We start from the raw sequence: 22057 nt of genomic DNA on the forward strand, positions 1-22057 counted from the left end.
TTTAATAATTTTCTTTAATTAGGTGCCATGGTTTCCATTTATGGCATGGATCGTGCTAAATTACAATGTGATGCTATTTATTGTCATTTTCGTAGTCCTAAAAAGTTTTTAGAAGAAATGTCTATGGATCAAGCCGAATATTGGATTGATGCTGTAGCCTTAATTGGCATTTTTATAGCTCTAAGAATCATTGCATACTTTGTGTTGCGCTGGAAGTTACACATGATTCGTTAAATCGAAAATGCACTTGATATATTCTTATACATACTTATAAAAATATATATAGAGAGAGTACTCTGTACTGTGCTGTACTGTAGTTTTTTTTAGAGTTTAGGCGTAGGACTCTAGAGTGTTGGTTTTTTTATTAGAATTATATAGCAGAAAACAAACAAAAAAAAAGAAACCTTTCTATTCTCAATATGGTGTGATATGTACGCAATGTGTTTAATTTTGTTTTTATATATTTTTTTATACTTTATCAAAATATTTAATATAATTTTATTTTACTTTAAGTTTGTTTTTTTTATAATCTATGAATCTATCTAAATACATTTTACATATTTAACTAAACATACAATACAAACATACATATAATGGGCAAAGCAATTATTTGATATTTTCATTAACATCATTATTGAAGTTGTAATTTAATTTTTTTTTTAAGAAAATAATGCGATTTTATATTCAAATTTTTGGGTTGGCATTAGTTTGGTTTATTTGGCAAGTTTTTATTTAAATTTTTCTAAATAAAATTAGGTATTCTTAGGTTTTTAAAGGAAGTAAATTATAATGAAGGCATCACTCTGTATGATTTGAGAACATGCAATTTTTGTAATAGAAATTTTTTAAATTTAAAGCTTAGGACAGGAGAGTTTTTTTCTTTTATCTAGCAATTGGTGTTCCCTGGAGCTATTAAATAAAAAAGTCATATCGGTCTTAATAAAAGATCAGAAAAAGGCGAAGTGTTCTAAAAAATAAGGCTATATAAAAGCTAAAACTTCCTACTATATTTATTTCTTTAATGAAATCAAAACCTTGCAATTTGTCCCTGCTAAAAGTTACTGGGATTAAACTAAAAAAATATAACTTTTAACTTCCCTAAAGGATCCTAAAGACATTCTTAAACTTTTATAGGCAAATATTACTAAAAACCATTTTTGGTGGATTTAAGCTATAAAAAGTTTATTTTAAAGTTGAATTTAACGGTTTAAACTTCATTTCACCCTTGTGTAGGAAACCACACAAAACAAATATTTTTTATTGATTTTTTTTCTTGAAACACATTGATTTATTAAAACATTATTTTCTTGCTTGTGACATTGTTGACTCTTGTGTGTTGTTTTTCACACATATGTAATTTCTATGTATTTTACACTAGGAACAGCATTTTTTGTCATCAAATGTTTGTGTTGAACTAATTTTTGATGACAAACAAATAAAAACATTTTGAATATAAAAAAAAATTATGTTGTTAGTGTAAAATACGCAGACATACCACACGTGTGGAAAACAACACACGAGGGTTAAAAGACGATATATTTCCAAACTGCCAATATGATTTCAAAACGTTTGATTAGCTTGTCTAAAAAGTGATTAAACGATGGATTTACTTCCCAATGCGAACTCGCAATATAAAAGTGAAGTCTTTTAAGAGCTCGAATAAATTTTACAAAAGCCAGAGCTCAAATGTTCCGTATCTTTTAAACATCTTTAACATTTAGAAACAACCAAAAATTCGCTTGAAGCCAGATCAGATAAATGGGTCCATTTTTCTTTCGACTATAGGTCTGAAAAAATAGGCTGAAATCGGGTGCTGTACCAGAAAAACTATGATGTAGTGATGAAACTAATGTGACTAGCTCTTGACGTGATATAATTTAATTTTATATTCCTTGAAATTTGGGCATTATATAACAAATCATGGGCATTTTTTGACCATTTTAAACATTGCTCGGCACTTATAGCCAGCAGGGGCCGAACGTGAACATATACAAAACGATTAGCATAAAGCCGATTAAGTGGATCGTTTGAGTGGATGATTAATTTATTACATTGACCTTGATAACGTATTTTACTTTTTCACTAGAACACATCAAAAGTAAATCGTGAAGACGATGCGTAAATAGCTATATATGCATTTAAAACAGTAGTTGGCACTTGTAACTTACAGGGACCGAACCTAATCGGCTATTTACATATTCAAGGAATTAAGGTCATTAGCAGAGATTGTAGTTCTCAGCTCGACTCAAAAATGATCACAATTTAATCCAGTTAGCGAGTATTTAAAATATATAATCACTTGATAAAAACGCAAAAAATACTAGTAAGTTTCCCGAAAAATTCTAGTGGAACGTCCTACATAAAATTATGCTCAAAAATTTTGTTATTTTTTCGAATTTGATATATAAATAGGATCAAAAAGATTCGTATATTTTATATTGTGTGCTTTTCATAAAAATGTTTTCGGCATCTGGAAACTGGCATTAAGTCTTCTTCATATCTCTATCAGCAATTCAAAATTATCTTTTCAAAATGTTTTGTTTCAAAAAAATATATATTTTTCATAAATAGGATGAAAAATGTATCAATTGTAGTAACATATTTAATATTTTTTAGTTGTAATTTTGATCTATAAGAGATTTTGTAACTTAATTACTTCGTAACTTCACATAAACAGTTAGCACTCTTCGCAGCCATTTATTACTAGCTGATAATTATGGTTGGATTATACTTTAGAGCACGACCAATATTTCCAATTTACTTGATAAATTATCTAAACATTATAGCGTTAAACGAGAATTAATCCTAAAATATACATCGTTTTCTTATAATATCAATTATAATTTTAAAGTAGTATAATTAATAGCTTGGAAATCAGTTGTGTTATTTATACCCTTTTTCACTGAATTATAAATGCATATTTTTGGAACATTTAGGTTATATTTTGATTTATTTCAAGAATATTTAAAGCTAACATTTTCCAATAAAAAATTGTTAACAGGCATTTTAATATATCTACCCGTCAAGCCATTCTGTAAGGCATGCTTGTGCATGACTTTTAACAGGCCACTCTCACCAAATCTCCTTATATGCATTAAATGTAAGACCTCCTAAATGTCCTTCTTAAGTATGCATTCTAGAAGTCCTCCAACAAATAGCGAATGCAAGGCCTTGCTACCAATGAAACACCATGTATTATTCAAATATGTTACTCAATTTCATGTTCTCTTATTATTCTATACTGCAGTGATGCTTCATATTAAAATATTATTTATAGAAATATTTAAATATTCAACTGACACATGTCAAAGTTGTAAATGTTCATACATATAAGAGAATGTAACTGTATTAATATTTCCTTCCACCCTAATTTTTTCTCTATTTAGTGAAATTTTTTTTTACACATTATGTTTTATGTCATCATTTAATATATATGTAAATTTGTGTGTGATTAAATGTATTTTTAGTTAAAATTTTTTTATATATATAATTTTTTATACAAAACGATATTTTTCTGTGACATAATTTTTAAATACATATTCAATATTATTATAAAATATAAATTTAATAATATTAAAAAAAAATTAAATGAAACAAAAATCCATTATTAACTTAAGTATTTATAACATAAGTTATTTAGCTTTTAAAACATAAACATTTATTCTAAAATCATACAGAAAAGAAAAATACAAAAAAAAAATTAATAAAAACAAATTCAATTGAAAAAAATAAAAAAAAAACAACAAAACAATTTGTACTGATTTTTATTAAACATAAACCAAAGGTAACAAAAACAAAAATGTTTTAAAACAATTTTTATTTTCAAAACGCAATATTCAAAACCGAAAAAGGAAAAGCTGACTAAATAATCGATGGTCACATATTAAGAAAGCATGAAAGTGACAATTTTTAACGAACTCAATATAGTATGATGAAGGATTCATTGACAGCATTATCTTAAAATTAATAATAATTGTCAATATGTGGCCACCGACACTTTAGTCAGTCTTTTTTCTTATTTTTTGTTTCAATTATATCAGAAAATCATTGGACAATTTTATAATCATTAAAATATTTACCTATAAACATTTATATAGACATTAAAAGAGATTTACAATAACAGACTCAAACATATTTTAAACTTTCTCAATTTAGGGTTTTGAGCTCCTTAAACCCTTACAAATTAACAACATTTTAAAAACCAACTTAACTGTTTAAATTGTAAATCTCTTCATTAACAATAGACTTAGACAAACAAAAGTATTAACATCACTAATAATATTTAAATCATACAATTTAAAAAAAAACTCACATAAAAATAGAAAAAAATACATATTATTAACCAAAATAGATTTAAATCCCTTAAACAAGTCATAAAAAAGACTTGGTAGAATTATAACAGCTTTTATGTAAAGTTTATATTGCTGTTTAAGTTTTAATAGTTTAAACCTAGTTTAAGCATAAACTAAATTTTTAAAATGTTAAAGAAAACCTTCCCTTTTTATTTAAACTAAAAGTAAATTAATTAAAACTACACCGATTTTAACTAGTTGGCTCAAATTTTTATATTTTTCTTTCACCTCTTTTTTTTCATTTTGTATTAAAATATCTAAAATGTTATTGACCAAGTTAATACAGATATAACACAATTAAAATAGTCTGATTTAAGAAAAATAATAAAAATAAAAAAAATAAAATAAAATCACTTTAATGTAGACAGTTTTGGTCATCAAATCTTTTTTATGTGCAAAATTTCCGTCCTTTTATTGACATGTTTGTTTAGAAAAATTAGTTTTAGAAACCATTTAGAACAGAATTTTAGAAAATTATTTCACATGATATTTACATCTGTCTATTAATTTGTGTAATCATTTTCCAAATAATTCACAATTGGTTCATTCTGCTTAATTTTTAAATGAAAACTTAGTTCTACTCTTAAAGCCGCTGATAAATAGATGAATTGTCTAAAATAGTGTTAAGTTACCTTCCACGTTTTCATGTTGTAATTCGTCTTTACTTTACAACTGAAAGCTATTGTGAATAAAATAATGATTTAGAGCCACTGCTTGAAAGGGTCTCAGTTATTCTACTCAGATAGAGTAAATATAGATAAATATATATGATTATAAATGACTTGATATTATTCAGAATAATGAAGAGGAGTTTTACAAAAACAGTTTAAACGATTCTTATAATTTTTAACATTAAACATTTATTAATTGTTCCAAATTATTCCTGATTTAGGCCGGGTAACTTATAAGTTAATTATCAAAATTTTAAACATAGTTAAATTTTTTTCATACAAAAAAAAAATTATTTAAATATTGTTTAGGCTTAACTATGTTTAAAATTTTGATAAGTTACCCAGCCTAAATCTTATAAAAGTTTCGAAAAATTTTGTACGCATTTTTGCTGGGAAATCCCATAAATACATAACTGCAAGAATTTTAAAGTTATCCAACATTAGTGCTATAATCTCACTTTCAAATCTTTTCTTGAATCATGTATTTAGTTAAAAGTTAATGTAAATTGTATTTCTACTCAGCATTTTCTGATGTTTCTGTTTTGTTGTGAGGAATACCTCACACTTTCTATCCCCAAGACATTCCTAATTATTTTCATGCTTGCTATATTCATAACGTTGTATTTATCTTTGTTGAAGAGCAGCCTTATCCCATGCAGATAAGTTCCCACATTAGGAAATGCATCAACAAATTTTGGATACAAAATTTAAGTAGAACACTAGAATCATGCTTATAAAGTTGGACTTATTTTATACCCTTATTCCGTTTGGAATTTCTACATTTTTCATATGCGACCCAAGAAGCTGTATATAATCTGGATCGTTTTAGATATCGGAGTCTTTATCTGCCTGTCCCTTTACATCTGTCAGTCTGTATGTTGAAATTAACTTCCCATAGCCCCCCCTATAACTTACATACATGATTCATACATCAATATATTCAAAGATATTTCCAATGAATTTAGTTTAAAGCACTTTTTGTAGTTTTTTTTAATAAAATATAGAATAATACATACAAGTTTTATGTCAATTTTAGGAAAAAACAAGTAAGAGAGCTATATTCGGCTGTACCGAATCTTATATAGCCTTCACCAAATTATTCCTTTAAATAAAAATTTTAAAATTTTTTTAGGTAAAAAAAATTTAAATTTTTTTTCCAGTTGTTTTTTCGAAATTGTTTATTAAAATTTTTTTTAAATTTAAAAATTTTATAATTTTTTTTGGAATATAAAAAAAATTTTGGTCCAAAAAAAAAATCGGGTTAAAAAATATTTTTCCGATTTTGACCCATTGTAGGTCCAACTTACTATGGTCTTATATACGTCGTTGCACAGGTCTTTGAAATATCTATCATTAGATAACCATATTGTCTATATTAATGATTTAGTAATCCAGATATGGGTCAAAAATAGGTCAAAAATCGAGGTTGTCCTGGTTTTTTCCTTATATCTCGATTTTAAATAGCAACCGAGCCGGAAGAATTTCGGAGATATTGATGTATCATTCGTGTATGTAAGTTATTTGGGGGCTTCAGAAAGTTGATTTCAACACATCGGAATCGACTCCGCTATCTATAACGATTCAGAATATATATACTTTGTGGGGTCGCAAATGAAAAATGTAGAAATTACAAACGGAATGACAAACTTATATACATACATATACCCTTGTCACTCATAGTGAAGGGTATAAAAAAGTTCGTTTTGTTAAAAACAAAGTTAAAAAGTATATTTGTTATGCCTTTTTTTAACGATAATATTTTAAATGATTGTTTTTAATCCTGATCTAATATATGTATAAACAAATTACACATTGAAATTAAATAATTTTTTTTCGTTTCATACTAGTGTTGTACGTTTTGTTAAGCACACATTTTTTTAGGACCCATTTACTTAGTAAAAAAGTTAAAAAATTTTGCTAACTTGATTGTTTCTACAAGATTTCAACCCAAATATTATAAAAATATCAAAAAAACAATTTTTGAAAAAAAGCGAAAAAGTACCTTTTGTTCTGCGGCTCCTCAAATATGCTTTTTCGTTGTAGCTTTCAATCAAATGTTTAATTCTTAACAACGAACAAGTGTATTTATACTAAATCTATTGACGAAGTTTTTCTACTATTTAACTTACCACATCTTCGTTAATAAAACACTGCAACGTACAAGCAAGAGACATAGCGAAACTCAAATCTTGCACTCAACTTGCTCATGCCACTTCAATGGTAGCTTTCAATCAAATGTTTAATTCTTAACAACAAACAAGTGTATTTATACTAAATCTATTGACGAAGTTTTCTACTCTTTAACTTACCACATCTTCGTCAATAAAACACTGCAACAACAACACAGCAACGTACAAGCAAGAGATATAGCGAAACTCAAATCTTGCACTCAACTTGTTTATTGCTGTTGTTGTTGCCTTAACGCAATACATTTGTTTTTACTTGTGCATTTTTATTTTGCGCAAACAAAAACAAATATGTTGCGTTAGAGTATTTTAGGCAACAACAACAAGAAAACTAGGTGAGTGCAAGATTTGAGTTTCGCTATATCTCTTGCTTGTACGTTGCTGTGTTGTTGTTGCAGTGTTTTATTGACGAAGATGTGGTATGTTAAAGAGTAGAAAACTTCGTCAATAGATTTAGTATAAAAACACTTGTTTGTTGTTAAGAATTAAACATTTGATTGAAAGCAACCATAGAAGTGGCACGAGCATGAGCATTTTGAATGGTTTTTGTAATGTTTAATAGAAAACGCCTTCAGTGCAAGAGAGAAAGCTAATTTTTGTGTTTCACTATGTCTCTTGCTTGAACGTTGCTGTCTTGTTGTTTCAGTATTTTATAAACGAAGATGTGGTAAGATAAAGATTAGAAAACTTGGTCAATACATTTAGTATAAATACACTTGTTTGTTTTTAAGAATTTCACATTAGATTGAAAGCTATCGTTGGCGTGACACGACACAGAACAAAAGGTACTTTTTCGCATTTTTTCAAAAATTGATTTTTTGATATTTTTATAATATTTGGGGGGAAATCTTCTAGAAACAATCAAGATAGACAAATTTTTGTTTAATTTTTTTACTAAGTTAATTAATTCTAAAAAAATTAGTGCTTAACAAAATGTACAACACTAGTATCAAGCGAAAAAAAAATTATTTAATTTCAATGTGTAATTTGTTTATATATTAGATCAGGATTAAAAATATTTATTTAAAAATTATCGTTTAAAAAAAACGCATAAAAACATACTTTTTAATTTTGTTTTTAACAAAACGTACTTTTTTACTTTATTTTTTAACAAAAGGTTCTTTTTCCGATACTAAAATTGGTTTTATGTCAAACATCCTTAACATTTAATGTGATGACTTATGGCAGTTAGAAACTTGTTACCATTTCCAGGTTCATGCAGCTTTTCTTAAAGTGAGAAATAAATAAAAATCAATTTCCCAAAAATTTTAAGTCAGCAAAAAAGTACCTTTTGTTCTGCGGCTTCTCTTTTAATTTCAATGATTTTTGCAATGTTTTTAGCCAATTTTACTAAATTATTTAACCCACTATAAATAAATATTTGGTTAAACTTGTAATTACTTTAGTGTTAATAATATTTGTTTGTCATGTTGCACAAAACTTTTTATTTTTTTAATTTTAAATTAATTTATGATTAACTTAAACTTGTTTATACACAGACATTTTTATTATTTATCACAAAAAATTCCATAAAATTTATTTATCTTTTGTCAATATCCCTTAGCCAAGCCCTTAAGAAATTGATTTGCTTTGGATGGGTCTTATTTTGTGTATTAATATATAGCTAAAACTAACTACTGTAAAATTTAAGTGCAATCATTTAAATAGGGAATTTTTTTAAGATATCGGAAAAGATACCATTATTTACCCAATTTTACAACTTTCATTCGATTTCCGGCACTGGTAATAGTTATCCGATTGCACTTAAGAAAGTTATATCAGTTCAGAAGCTACCATTACGTTTCATCTCATCGCTATAGCTGCTCTAACTAATTTAAAAAATCAACCTACTGTTTCATTCACAATAACGAGAGGAAGCAACAAAACTGCAGTAATAATGGTGGTCCAAATGACAATTGAGGAGGGTTTTACTATTTTTAATATTAATCTTTATCTGCTAATCATTTGCTAATCATTTAAAAACTTCGTTTAAGGTTTATTTAACTTTGAGTTCAAAAATTTTTATTAGTACTAAAGACAAGGATCTGTTTAAGTATTTCATTTCATAAGTCTTTTACTGCACGCACACAATTGCGATAATATAAACCTTACAATCATGTCTTTAGATTTTTATTTATGTGAGGTATATTATAGAAAATATCATTGGTCACATGTTGAAACCTCCCAACTGACAAGTTTTTTCCAAAAAAAAGAGATAATGATGACAATCAACATTAGTATGTTAAAGGAATCATAGGACATCGTATATTGAAAAATACTATTACTTAGAAGGTAACAAAGTGTGACAATTAAAATATGTATTAAATAAACTAAACTACAGTCTAAATTTGTAATATATTCATTTATTTATAACTTCATATAGTTTCAAATACTTTATCTTTTTTTATTTATTATTTAAATAATTAGCTATAAGGCTTCATATAGTTTATATTAAAGCATATTTGAGAAAAAACAAATTTCAACTCATTAAAATAAAATTGTTTACAAAAAACTAAAATTTGTTATTTATAAAAAATTTTAAAGTTTAAAGAACTAAAACAACCCCATTAAAAAAACGATTAAAATAATTTTAAGTAATATTATCAGCATTATAAAATGAAAACAATTATTATATAAAATAAAAAAAACAAATTTTCGATAATAAAATCATCATTAAATAAAAGAAAGTGTGTTTTATTTGAAATATGTGAAGATATACGTATAGCGGAAACTAGAAAAAAACTCAAACAAAAGATTTACCCAAAATAATCACACATACGAGTGTTGTCTTTGACGGAAGAGTTTTCGATCTACATATGTGTATTATCTATGGTAAAATTATTTCAAAGTAAGTAATAAATATTCCAGTGAATATTGACAACACTGCCCTGCAAAAATATAAAAATATTATATTAGAGATACGAATTAAACAAATTTAGTGCATATTTTTAGGATGTGTAAATAAATTAACCTTTGGGTTATTGTGAATTTCTTAATTTATTATCATGTGGTTTTAAACATAAAAATAAAAATTAATTTGAGTCGAAGGTAAGCGCAAAATTAAAACAAAATAAAATTCCATTTTATTATATTTTCATTGTTGAATTTTAGAGCTTTGCATTTTGCAAAGTTCTTCATTTCGGTATTTTAGACAGCTTTATATATAAACATATAAAAACATAAGGTAGACATATTATATGTCAGCGGATAGGGAACTTTGTCTACTTTTCAAAGATATATATAACTTTTTACAACTAAAAAAATCATGGAATACTTTTTTGAAAAATATGACAAAAATGCTTTTTTTGAGTTTTTGCAAAGATACAAATAATTTAATTTGAAATAAAATTTTTATTTATGAATATTTTTTTAACAAAATTTTACAGTAATATAGATTTTTCGATTTAAAATGAAAACCTGAACACCAATTTTTAAATTTGTAATCAGGAATCCCGCAATTCCCAAAAAGTGCTGAAAAATCCCAAAAATGGGATTTTTTAGTTTTTAAGCAATAATATCCATACCAGGAGCGGGGTTATCGGAACCCTTTACAAAATAATTAAGAACATATTGAGCCATATAAAATGGGTTACTATATTTTGATATCGAGTATGCGTTGAAAGTTGAATTTTACATAAAAAATAGGCGTTTTTTGAATGGACCTGGTCCCCTCGGTATTAAAAATTTTAAATTTTTTTTAATTTAAAACATACGATGTAAAGTTAGCTTTTTAAAAAGTACAAATTCTTTATACATCCTTTTATAAATTTTTTAGATAACATAAAAAGAATAATAGTACTTTTTTCCCAAAAAAATAGCGAAAAATCGCCTTTTTTAAATTTTTAAAATTCAAAGAATTTTTAAACAATTCTTTCTATATTTCATACATAAATTTATTGTTAGTTCAATAAAAGAAAATCGGGAAATATTTGGACCAGCTGTTATCAAAAAACTGGAGTAGGGTGGGTAAAACTGATGAAAATTTAAATTTCAAATGCGAATATCTCCTAAGTTATAAGAGATAATTGATACGACGAGGTTTTTTGTAGTGCTCGACGAGGAGATTCTATATATGTGATCGTTTTGAAATCGGAACAGCCGAAGAAATAGGATCGTTTTAAAATTTGAACATACCAGAGGTGTCCTACTTTGGGGAACCCAGGCCGCACCCCCGATGGGCTCGTGCGGTCAAAATTCAAAACTTAAACTCGACAACACTTCGTCTGTGCGCATTTCAAATTTCATTCAAATCGGACTAAGGGTTTAGAAGTTACAGATTTATTTCCATCTTTTTTTTTTCTCATACCACTGTGTGATCCCAAAATTCAGACCATATGGAATTAAATATTGATGTAAACATTCCATATGTAATTGAACAGCTGCACGGTGGTCAATTTCGGCCAAAAATACATAACTTCTTTATTTCTTCATAAAAATTTTTGAAATTTTGTATTAGTATTAAGATTAACATAACCGATCGATCGATAAGTATTTCGATGTTCAAATACAGGGTTTGGCCAAAACAGCATGAACTTTCTAATAGTATCAAAAAAATTGCATGTAAGTGGCTGAAATTTAGTCCAAAAATAAAGAATAAAATATGTAATCGAAAAAAAATTGGTCATTCAAATTTCGGAATACATATACAGGGTTTGGCCAAACAATCATGGTCGTTTTGAAATTATCGGAAAAGTTAGGTTATTCATGTAAAATTTTAAATTTGGTGTACATTTAAGAAAAATACACTAGATCCATCGCAAAAAATATTAGAAATTGCATACAGGCCAAATAAACATTGTAAAAGTATTGAAAAAGTATGTAATTTTTGTACATGGCTTAAATTAGGTTTATAATTAAAAATAACATAAATAATCCATTGAAAAAATTTCGATATACAAATACATGGTTTTGCCAATTCAGCATAGACGTAAATAACTCTCAAACTTACATAATTTTTGAAACTGACCAAAAAAATACAAAAAAAAATTTGTAAAATATGAAGGCACTGAAATCGTTCTGGTTATTGGAATGGCAGAATATTGCAGCTGATATTTATAGTACTTACTATTGATACTTTATAGTATTAGATGTAATTTACACTTAACCTCTAATAGCCCCATTTAATTTGTTCTGGCCTTTCAAACTTTTTTTAAATTTAGTTTCTATAGATTTAAAACTAGTTCCTAATCACTTCACTTTTATACAAAAGGAACACGCAAAAACTCCTTAATAACTACATGGAATGGTTAACTGCTAACTGTTTTATAAAAACATGTGCTAATTTGCAAAAAAAAACTTTAAAAAAAAGCTTACTTCGATTCAAAGGTAAAAAAATCACATTTTTATAATATTAAAATGACAAGAAAAAACCTTTGATTTTATATTCTGAAGTGTTAAGAAAAATTTACCATCAAAATTTTATAAAAATTAAAAAAACAAAAAAATAAATTTTTGGCCGGAATTTACCACCGTGCAGTGGTGCAAAAAATTCAATCTTTCAAGTTCCAGTTTAAAATATGTATTAACCCTCTAACCCGCAAGAGTGCCTCAAGGCAAATATTACAAAACACCAATTATCTTAAAAAGTAATTATAATTTTTTTTAATTTTACTGTGGCTTTAGTTACAGATTTGTTAACATTTCCCTCGAAGGTCGAAATGCATTCTGACTTTTAGTTTTTGTTCTGTCAGCTGTTTTGTGAGTGATGTCATAATTTTAGCACGTGATATTTTGTGTGTCCCTTTTTTTAAATCAAAGTTTTACAAACTTTTAGTCGCCCGATCTATTCGAAATATTTTTTATTAATACTTTATAATTACACAGAAAAAATTATATTTCAATTCAAACATTTATCCCATATTGAACTGGTTTCAATTATTTCATAATTAAATCAAGTATTCATTTGCTCAAAAACAAAATTTCTTGATATTTTCTATTGAATTTTAAGTTTTGAATTTGATTATTTTGACAATTGAATATACAATTTTCGTTATTGGTTGAATTTCAAATACAAAAATTATTGAATAGATAATTTTCGTAATTGAAACACAAAAAATAACAAAAAATGTGTTTTCAATTACGAAAATTATCTATTCAATAATTTTCAATTTCGATTTATAATATTCTTCTTTGGGCGTGTGTGAAACGGTAGCAAACTATGAGGGAAAGTAAATTTTTGATAGTTATGAGGTGAATAAAATTTCATTAGCTCATAGGGCTACAAACATTTTTGACAAATAAACAGAAATATTTGACAAACATAAAATAAATAAAATATACAAAACTAAAATATATATTTCTAATTTCATTTGTGTTTAATTTTGAAATCTCCAATAAAATGAAAATGTATAAATTAAGAGTGAAAAACAAATAATTGGTTCTTAAATATTTTGGATTTTCTAGACAAATGTCAAAATTTATTTGAGTAAAATATATTTCATTTGGTACAGCAAATATGTATGTATATAAAATTTTCCAACCATAGCAAAATTATAATTTACTATAGAACTTTGCTACCGTTTCACACACGCCCTTTATATTAATATATTGACAGCACATGCTTTTATTCTAGATATCTTGCAAAATAATTTACTTCGAAATACATTTATTATGTCTGTTGATGACATAGCTGATATATTTCTAGAATAAATAATTTAAATGAAACTTGTGTACTAAATTTGATTTTGAATTTGTTGAAATCGAAAACTTTGCTATATTACACCAATTTCAATCATTTTGGCTCTGAAGAGTTGAAGCTATTTATACAATTGTTATATAAATACATAATTTGAATAGAATAAAAGTTTGTATAATATCTTTAGTTTTTCTAAAGCCTTTTGGGAAAAGGTTTCCTGATGATTTTGCCTAAGCAACCAGTGAACAATAAATTTCAATGAATTTATCAATAAAATTGGGAAGTTAGCATAAATTTTACTAAAAAAAAGTTTAAAATTTGTTCATTATTCGTGTTATCGATTAATTTTTTAAATTTCCTCGATTATTCGAATGAAGAACGAATAAAAAATATTATTCGAATAATAAACAAAAATATATGGGGAATTTCATGTCGAGTAAACAAACTTTTAAAACGGATGTCTTCCGATCGCTTAGTCCTTGGACATTAATTTAGACACAATTTCTCAACAAGATCGTTCAAGAACTCTCTGAGTTAGAGTATGTCAAAATTTGTCATTTTAGCCAAAAAGGTGTTTTTCTCATCCATGTAACTTATTACCTATTGTTCTTAGCAAAATTTGTCCTAAATAGTTTAGATTTCTTCAATCTTTCATAACAAAAATATAAAAATGTTTGAAAAAAAAACTTTTTTGACTTTTTGAATGCATGTGAATAAATGTGATGTAACTCCGGACATAAAATTTTTGACTTTTTTTGCAAAATAAAAAACTTTGTTGACTTTTTTTTCAAAATGGACCTTTTTTATTTTTTTGCTCAAAAAGAAGTGGGAGTTAAATGTTTCGTAACTCAAGACATACAATTTTTGACATTTCTACAATCTAAAACTTTTTTTTTTAAAAAATGGGCCCTTTTTATGCTTAACAGAAAGATTAGGTCTTTTCCTTTAAAACCTTTTTGGTCGATTAGTGAGATGCGAGTAGGATATATATCGAAATAAATGTTTTAACTCAAAAATTGTACGTCTTGAGTGGACATTTGGATGAGAGCCACATAGCCACGAAGCTGCGACGGACATTTAGGCGATAATGGCATCAATAGGCCTTTTAAAGGAAGAAAAAAATGTGGAAATGTTTTGTTTAACCCTCTAACCGGCCAATTTTATTTTGAGGTAAAAAATATACCAGGTTATTGTTTGAAAAAAAAAATATATTGGAATAAAAAAAAAACAAAAGACAAGTGCACGTTCATATTTATCACAATAAGTAAATTGTTTGTCTCTTTACACATATTTACCATTATAACGGGTGAAATAAGCAAATAAAGCAGCATTCATACATTTAATATACCCCGCCTAAAGGTAGCCTTGCCGGTTAGAGGGTTAAATTTAAAGATAGGTTCGTTTAGTTATATGTACGTATGTAAATAATAATAATTTGGGGCACTTTAATTATATAATGTGATCAAAGTATTTTTTTATTCGTATAAGGCTTTCAATAAATTCTTCTGGCATTTGACTAAAATATTATCAATCATCTTCATAAGTTTTCATGAAGATAGCAACTTAAATAAAAGGTCACTACCAAAATAATTTTTTGCCACACACCTACCAGGTTTCTTTTTTTTTGCAGAAAGGTGAATTTGTTTACACATGAGTAAGCCCCACACGTTGAGGTGCACACAAAAGAAATGCCAATCAAATTTTACATACGAAAGCCTTTTTAAAACCCAAACAAATCATGTAACTCTGCTTAGCTCATTCTAAATGCTTAATATTTTTATTGTTATCTTTCTCATAAATGCTAATATCTTAGAAAATTGTTTCTATAAGCATTATTGTACAACATGTATTGTACAAATTTGTTAAATTCAAGGCAAAAATATATTCATATATGTATATATATTTAAAACTGACCTTTGTTAAACTCTTTATTCCCTAAATTATAGTACATAGTATGTGATATATTATACATATAAACGTATGTATAAAATAATAAACAAAACATAATAATGTATATAACCGGCATTTTTAAAGAGCATGCGCTAAATTCTGAAAATGTTTGTACACAAAATATTTGTAAATAATTTCAATTCCCCTTTATTAAATTGAGGAGAAAAACTCAACAATGATTTTGTTAACAATAATGCACTTGGAGAAAATTAATGCAGGTATTTTAAATTCAAAGAAAACATTAGTTAAAATTTCATTTAAATTAATATCACGTATACATAATATTAATATATTAAAAATAAATCATACGCATCAGGTGGTTTTTTATTCCTTAAAATACTTACCTTATAAAGTTATTTGTAATTGTATTTATTTAGTTTTAAAGTATTACGTTAGCCGAATTTAATTTAGCGTAAGTTACGCAAATATAAATTGGTATGTAATCATTAAATTACTTACAATATGATCTAGTAAGTAAATATTATAATGTTAGTAATTCGAGTGAAAACATAATTAATATAAAACAAATAATTGTTTAAATTACAGTTTAAAATTTAGTAGCCCCGTAACAAAGTAAATTTAAATGTGTATAATTGAATTATTTATAAATCCAGAAATTTAAATAATGTCAAAAATTTTATTATTAATTTGAAAATAATTCAATGTTTATTTTATTCAGTTGCTTTAATACAATATTAAATTCATTTCTATTTGCTTCTAATATTAAAAGTGTTGACTGTAATACAAATTTTCATTTTATGCACTTAGAAAATTATAAACAAAAGTTGTCTTACATTCAACAATATTAAATGCTACCATACGTCTAGTACAAGTATGTTTTTCTTTATTATCTTTGAGTTTTCATTCACTGCCGCATTTAATATGATAGATACGAATACTCTACATACTACAAATAATGAAATATGCAGCTCAAGAAATTAGTCGAAGAAATAGTGGATGAATCAATTTGAAATTTCTTTTGAAAAGCGAAAAAAAAAATAATGTAACTATAGAACTATATTGGTAAGTATTTATAGCAAACTTTATTACTCTGTCGGAAGATGTCATAACTTTTGCAAATGTTGGCAATAGTTAATTTTATTACATGTGTGAAGTAAGCAGATAAAGAATACAAGGCAATAATTGTTGGAATTCTGCACTACTCAAAAATGCGCATTACTCGCTTTCCGAAATCTCAACTATTTTCGCTCCAAGTTTGTCGTAAGTGAGGAGTCCAATTTTTATCTTAATAGATAGGTAGTCATCTGATGCAGTAAGAATCATTCACGAAGAGTTGTTCAAAAACATGTTTTCGACGAGAACATATATGTCGGGCAAAGTCTGTGTGAGAAATGACCACTGCAGCTTCCGCAGGCATGGATCCAAGAGTTTAAATTTTTAATGACTCTGCCACATAGGTCCTGCTGAATATGAGTGATGATCTGGATTATGTTGACTTCTAGGTCTTCAGTTGATTGCGACAGAAATCCTCGTATGTTGGATTAGCATGCTCCTATAACCATATGTCGTAAACATTTATATCGATCAGTTCAGGCTAAAGCAGTTCATGAGCTAGCAGTTGACAATGATAGCCTGGCCAATTTCGTTTTCGAAGAAGTATGGACCAATGTTTCCGCTGGCCTGAAATTTGTAGAAAACAGAAATATTTTGTGGATGCTTTATCACCATAATACAGCCATGAATCTAAAAATGCGACTCGTCGAATAGATAAAGATGATATTGACATTTCAACTAACGAACAATAATGTTGGTTTGGACGTCCTGCCCAATTGTGTAACTTACAATAATCATTTTTCTGAGAAATAAGTAACGGATTTAAAGGAACCAAAAGCACATGCTCCACATAACATCTACCCGATCCTATTAACCTTTATGTCAACAGCAGAACTGCTTTACGCACGTCAACAGCAACATACCTGGGTGTGTTCATACGTTTTGTATGGTGAATGGCATGCCGTTAGCATAAAAATGCTAATATCTAACTCGTTTGTTGGAATATCTGTATTATTTTTTTTAGTAGGTTCAAAAATTTTATGATAACCAGTTTTAACCTTACATTTAGTCATTGTAAAATGCTTTTTATTGAGTTTTTGCAAAGATACAAATTTTTTAAATTAAAATAAATTTTTTATTCAATAATAGTTTTTAATGAAATTTTACAGTTATATAGACTTTTCTATTAGATATATAAAAATAAAAACAAATTTTTAAATTTATAATCAGGAATCCCGTAATTTCCAAAAAAGTTTTGAAAAATCCCAAAAATGGGATTTTTTATTTTTTTTGCTATAATATCCACACCAGGAGCGGGGTTATCGAAACCCCGAACATATTTGGCCATCCAAAATAGTTTACTTTATTTTGATATCGACTACGCGATTTGAGAATTTTTGCCCTAAATTTTAATTTTACATAAAAAATAGGCGTTATTTATTTGAATGGACCTGGTCCCCTCCGTATCAACAATTTTTAAATTTTGTTTCATTTAAAATATTTAGTGTAAAGTTAGCTTTTCAATAAGTATAAATTCCTAGTATATCTTCTTTGAAATTTTTGAGATAACTTAAAAATAATAAAAGTACTTTTTTCCCAAAAACTAGCGAAAAATCGCTTTTAAATTTTTTTAAATTCAAATACATATAACGTTGGAGTCAGTCACGATTTTTAAAAAACTCTTTCTTTGTTTCACATATACATTTGTTCTTAGTCCAATAAAAGAAAAATGGAGAAAATTGGGATATATTTGGTTCCGCTGTTATCAAAAATGTGGAGTAAGGTGGGTAAAAACGTTGAAAAATACTCTACTTTTCAATTTTATCATTATATTTGCGTGCGTTTTACTTTGGATACCCACGTAAGGGTGCAACTTTGTAAATGGGCTTTATCTTCCAAACTGGTCATCCTATCCTAACCGAACTTGGGACGATTGCGGAAAACAGTTTTGGTTAGGATATCAAAAAATTTCAAATCGATCTGAATGTCCAATTCAGAGATACAGCATTTTGAAAATGCAAAACATACCCAGGTATGTTGTCTTTTATATATCTAGAACCATGCGACTGGTGAACTGGATTGTGTCTAGCTCTTGAATTTTTGAGGGTTTCTTGTTGTGTTTTCCAACTACCAAGTCCGAGAATGGCAGTATATTATTGTATCTGAAGACTAAAGCATTTCGAAATAGTGGGAACGAATGAGTTATACTATAGCTAAGCAGGTTTACCAGTAGAAAGTTAAACAAGTATTGGGGCAAAAATATCCTCAGGGAAATCTAATGACATATCTGTTATTTATTCTCACTTAGTTATTGACATTAGTGTGCAAACAACTAAGTTTTTTTTTGTTTCGAAAATGTCGAATTTTGTACCAACGAAAAGTCATATGCGGGAAGTTTTGCTTTACTTCTATAATTTGAAAAAAAGTGCCGCTAAAGAAACCTATTGCTCAACAAATCTTATAATGAATGCGTTCCATCGGTTTCAATGTACCACCAAAGACACCAAAGACTAGGATCGTCCAGGCCAGACAAAGAAGAATGAATACCAAGAATTGGAGGCATTACTCCAAGCTAATTGTTTCCAAACTCAACAAAAGCTTCCAAAAATCATTGGGAGCTACTCAAGCAGCTTTTCTAAATATTTGCAAGCAGCACGATTTATCCAAAAGCTGGGAAATTATGTACAATACGAATTGAAGCTGAGAAACCTTGAAAAACGAATTTGTATGTCTGAAATGCTGCTTCAACTCTACAAAAGAAAATAATTTTTGCTCCGAATCATTACTTGCGATGAAAAATGGATTCATTACGATAACCTGAAGCGTAAGACATTGCATGTGAAACGCGGCAAACCAGCTAATTCGATACCAAAACCAAACATCCATGGCGCTAAGGTGATGTTCTGTATTTGGTGGGTCCAAAAGGTTCGTATCTATTAAGATCTACTGAAATCTGGCCAGACCATCACAGGAAATCTGCACCAAACGCATCTGATTCGTTTGAAGCGATCATTGGACGAAAAGCGCCCAGAATAAGAGACCCGACATGAAACCGTAATATTCCAACATGATGACGATAGGCCACATGTTGCAATTCTTTCTTAAAAAGTATTTAGAAAGAAGTGGTTTATAGTCCAGACCTAGCCTCATCCAACTACTATTTTGTTCGATCGATTCAGAACGCTCTCTCGGGATACTCTTCACTTTGGAACAGAGTATGCGAAATTGGCTTGATTCGTTCTTGGCCTCAAAAGATGAGCAGTCCTCTTCGCTCGGAATCCGTATGTTACCAGAAAGATGGGAAAAGTCATAGATAACAATCGAAAATACTTTGAAAATTTTTACATTGTACAAATTTTTTAAAAGAAAAGCTAAAAATTTTAATTGATGTTACAAACAAATCAACAATTTTAAATCTATACACTTATTTACCCTACACTGAAGAGGAATTACAAACATAGAAAAAATTGTAAACACAAACTTTCAACAACAAAACAACTGAAATCCAAAACAAAAAACTCACCAACAACAACCAGTAAGAAATGACGTCCAAAGCAAAAACAACAAAAATAAATCAAATAAAGCCAACATGTTTTTGTGGTTAAACATTTTGCAGTCTTACAGCTACAAGTTAGTTTTTATACGGTTTTTGCATAGATTAGTAAGACAACTGCAAACGACACAACGAAACCAAACAATTTTCTAATAAAATACTTTAAACAAATTTCAAAAGTGCCTTAAATATATTAAAATATTCTAATACTTACAAGAACACAAAACATTTTGGTCAATGTTTGGTTTAATTAGCGGTCATATACATACATATATAAATAAATAAATTAATTTTATTTAACCTTGTACTAAATAAAATATATACATTTTTTGTTCTTCACTTAAATTCAAATAATAGTGTTTAATGTAAAATAATACTTTTGTTTACATTTCTATTCTGAGCTCATCTAAGTGAGAAATTTATGAGCATTTTATTTTAACGCCGCCAACAGCCAATAGCACCCCTACACAAACGCCCTAAAATGCTAAAGGACTTTAAGGATAATTACAATGAAAACTTATTGGATTACAACAACGATGAGTAAGTAAAACTCTAAAAAACAATTATATTAAATGCTTAAATAAAATCACAGTATTAGTTTGTTCGTTTATATTTTAAGAAAATCACAAAGTTTTAATAGCTACATACGTAACATAATCTCAAAAAACTTAAAGCCAATGTTAAGTTTTTGTTTTTTTTTTTTGTGCAATCTATAAAAGTTTGTGATGTTGAAAATGCATTGAAAATTGTTACTTGTAATAAAACAAGTTTGGGCTATTTGTACACTTAATGAAAATCTAATAAAGCCGGCTAACAGGTTTTTGCTGCATTGCAACAATTTGCAATTAAAAGCTTTTTTCTTGGCAGCATTTGCATCCAGCTTGTTAATAGAAATAAAGTTGTAACCATGAAAATATAAATTATTTAATTAACAAATTATTTGGATTTATTTTAACAGGAATTATTTTAATTGAGTAAGTTTGTAAAGATAGGTTTTTACTCTCAAATTAAATGTTATTTTCTTCAAACCCAATTTTTTCAAAGCAAATTTAATTTTATTCGAAACAAATTAAATTATTTTCAACACAAATGGAAGTTTTTTCAAATCATTTTTAATATCGCTGGCTTAACATGCAAAGACTCTAAGTCCATATTTTAAAATTTTACAGGAGAGACAAAAAACATTCAAACTTTTTTTTGCGTAAATATTTTTGAATTCTATAAACGCAATTTTGTTTGTATTTTTCTTTGGTTTTTTGGACTTAGAGCTTTTCTATTGCTTAGTTTGTATTTTTTTATGGACTTAGGTCTTTCTCTTAGAACTTGTCTTTCATTTCTAATTTACTCATTAATATAGTCATTTTAAGTCATTAATATAGACAATATGGGTATCTAATGATAGAAATTTCAAAGTCCATTGCAACGATGTATATAAGGTTATAATAACTTGGACCTACAATGGGTCAAAATCAGGAAAAATAGGCCTTTGCATGTTAAGACAGCGATATATTTTATTTAAAATGAATCTTAAAAAATTTTAATTAAAAAAAAGATGGTCATTCATACGTCGAAATATTCATCACAGACCCTCAAAAGTATATATATTCTAAGTCCTTATGGAATTCTAATCTAGCTATGTTCGTCCGTCTGTCTGTTTAATACATGATATAGTTACCCCAAACGAAAGGAGCTAGCCG

At 27.4% G+C, this 22057-nt stretch overlaps 1 protein-coding gene across 2 annotated transcripts in view; it reads left to right on the forward strand.

The window, feature by feature from the left end:
* Atet (ABC transporter expressed in trachea) overlaps nucleotides 1-3600 on the forward strand; it is a 126944-nt gene extending 123344 nt beyond the window's left edge. For both annotated transcript variants that reach the window (XM_065502706.1, XM_065502707.1), the window contains one exon: nucleotides 23-3600. In XM_065502706.1, coding sequence (XP_065358778.1) covers nucleotides 23-234 — 212 coding nt within the window. In that variant the 3' untranslated portion in view covers nucleotides 235-3600. The remainder of the gene's footprint in view (nucleotides 1-22) is intronic.
* The last annotated feature ends 18457 nt before the right edge of the window (nucleotides 3601-22057 follow it).

This window comes from Calliphora vicina, chromosome 2, assembly GCF_958450345.1.
Source record: "Calliphora vicina chromosome 2, idCalVici1.1, whole genome shotgun sequence".
NCBI lineage: Eukaryota > Metazoa > Arthropoda > Insecta > Diptera > Calliphoridae > Calliphora > Calliphora vicina.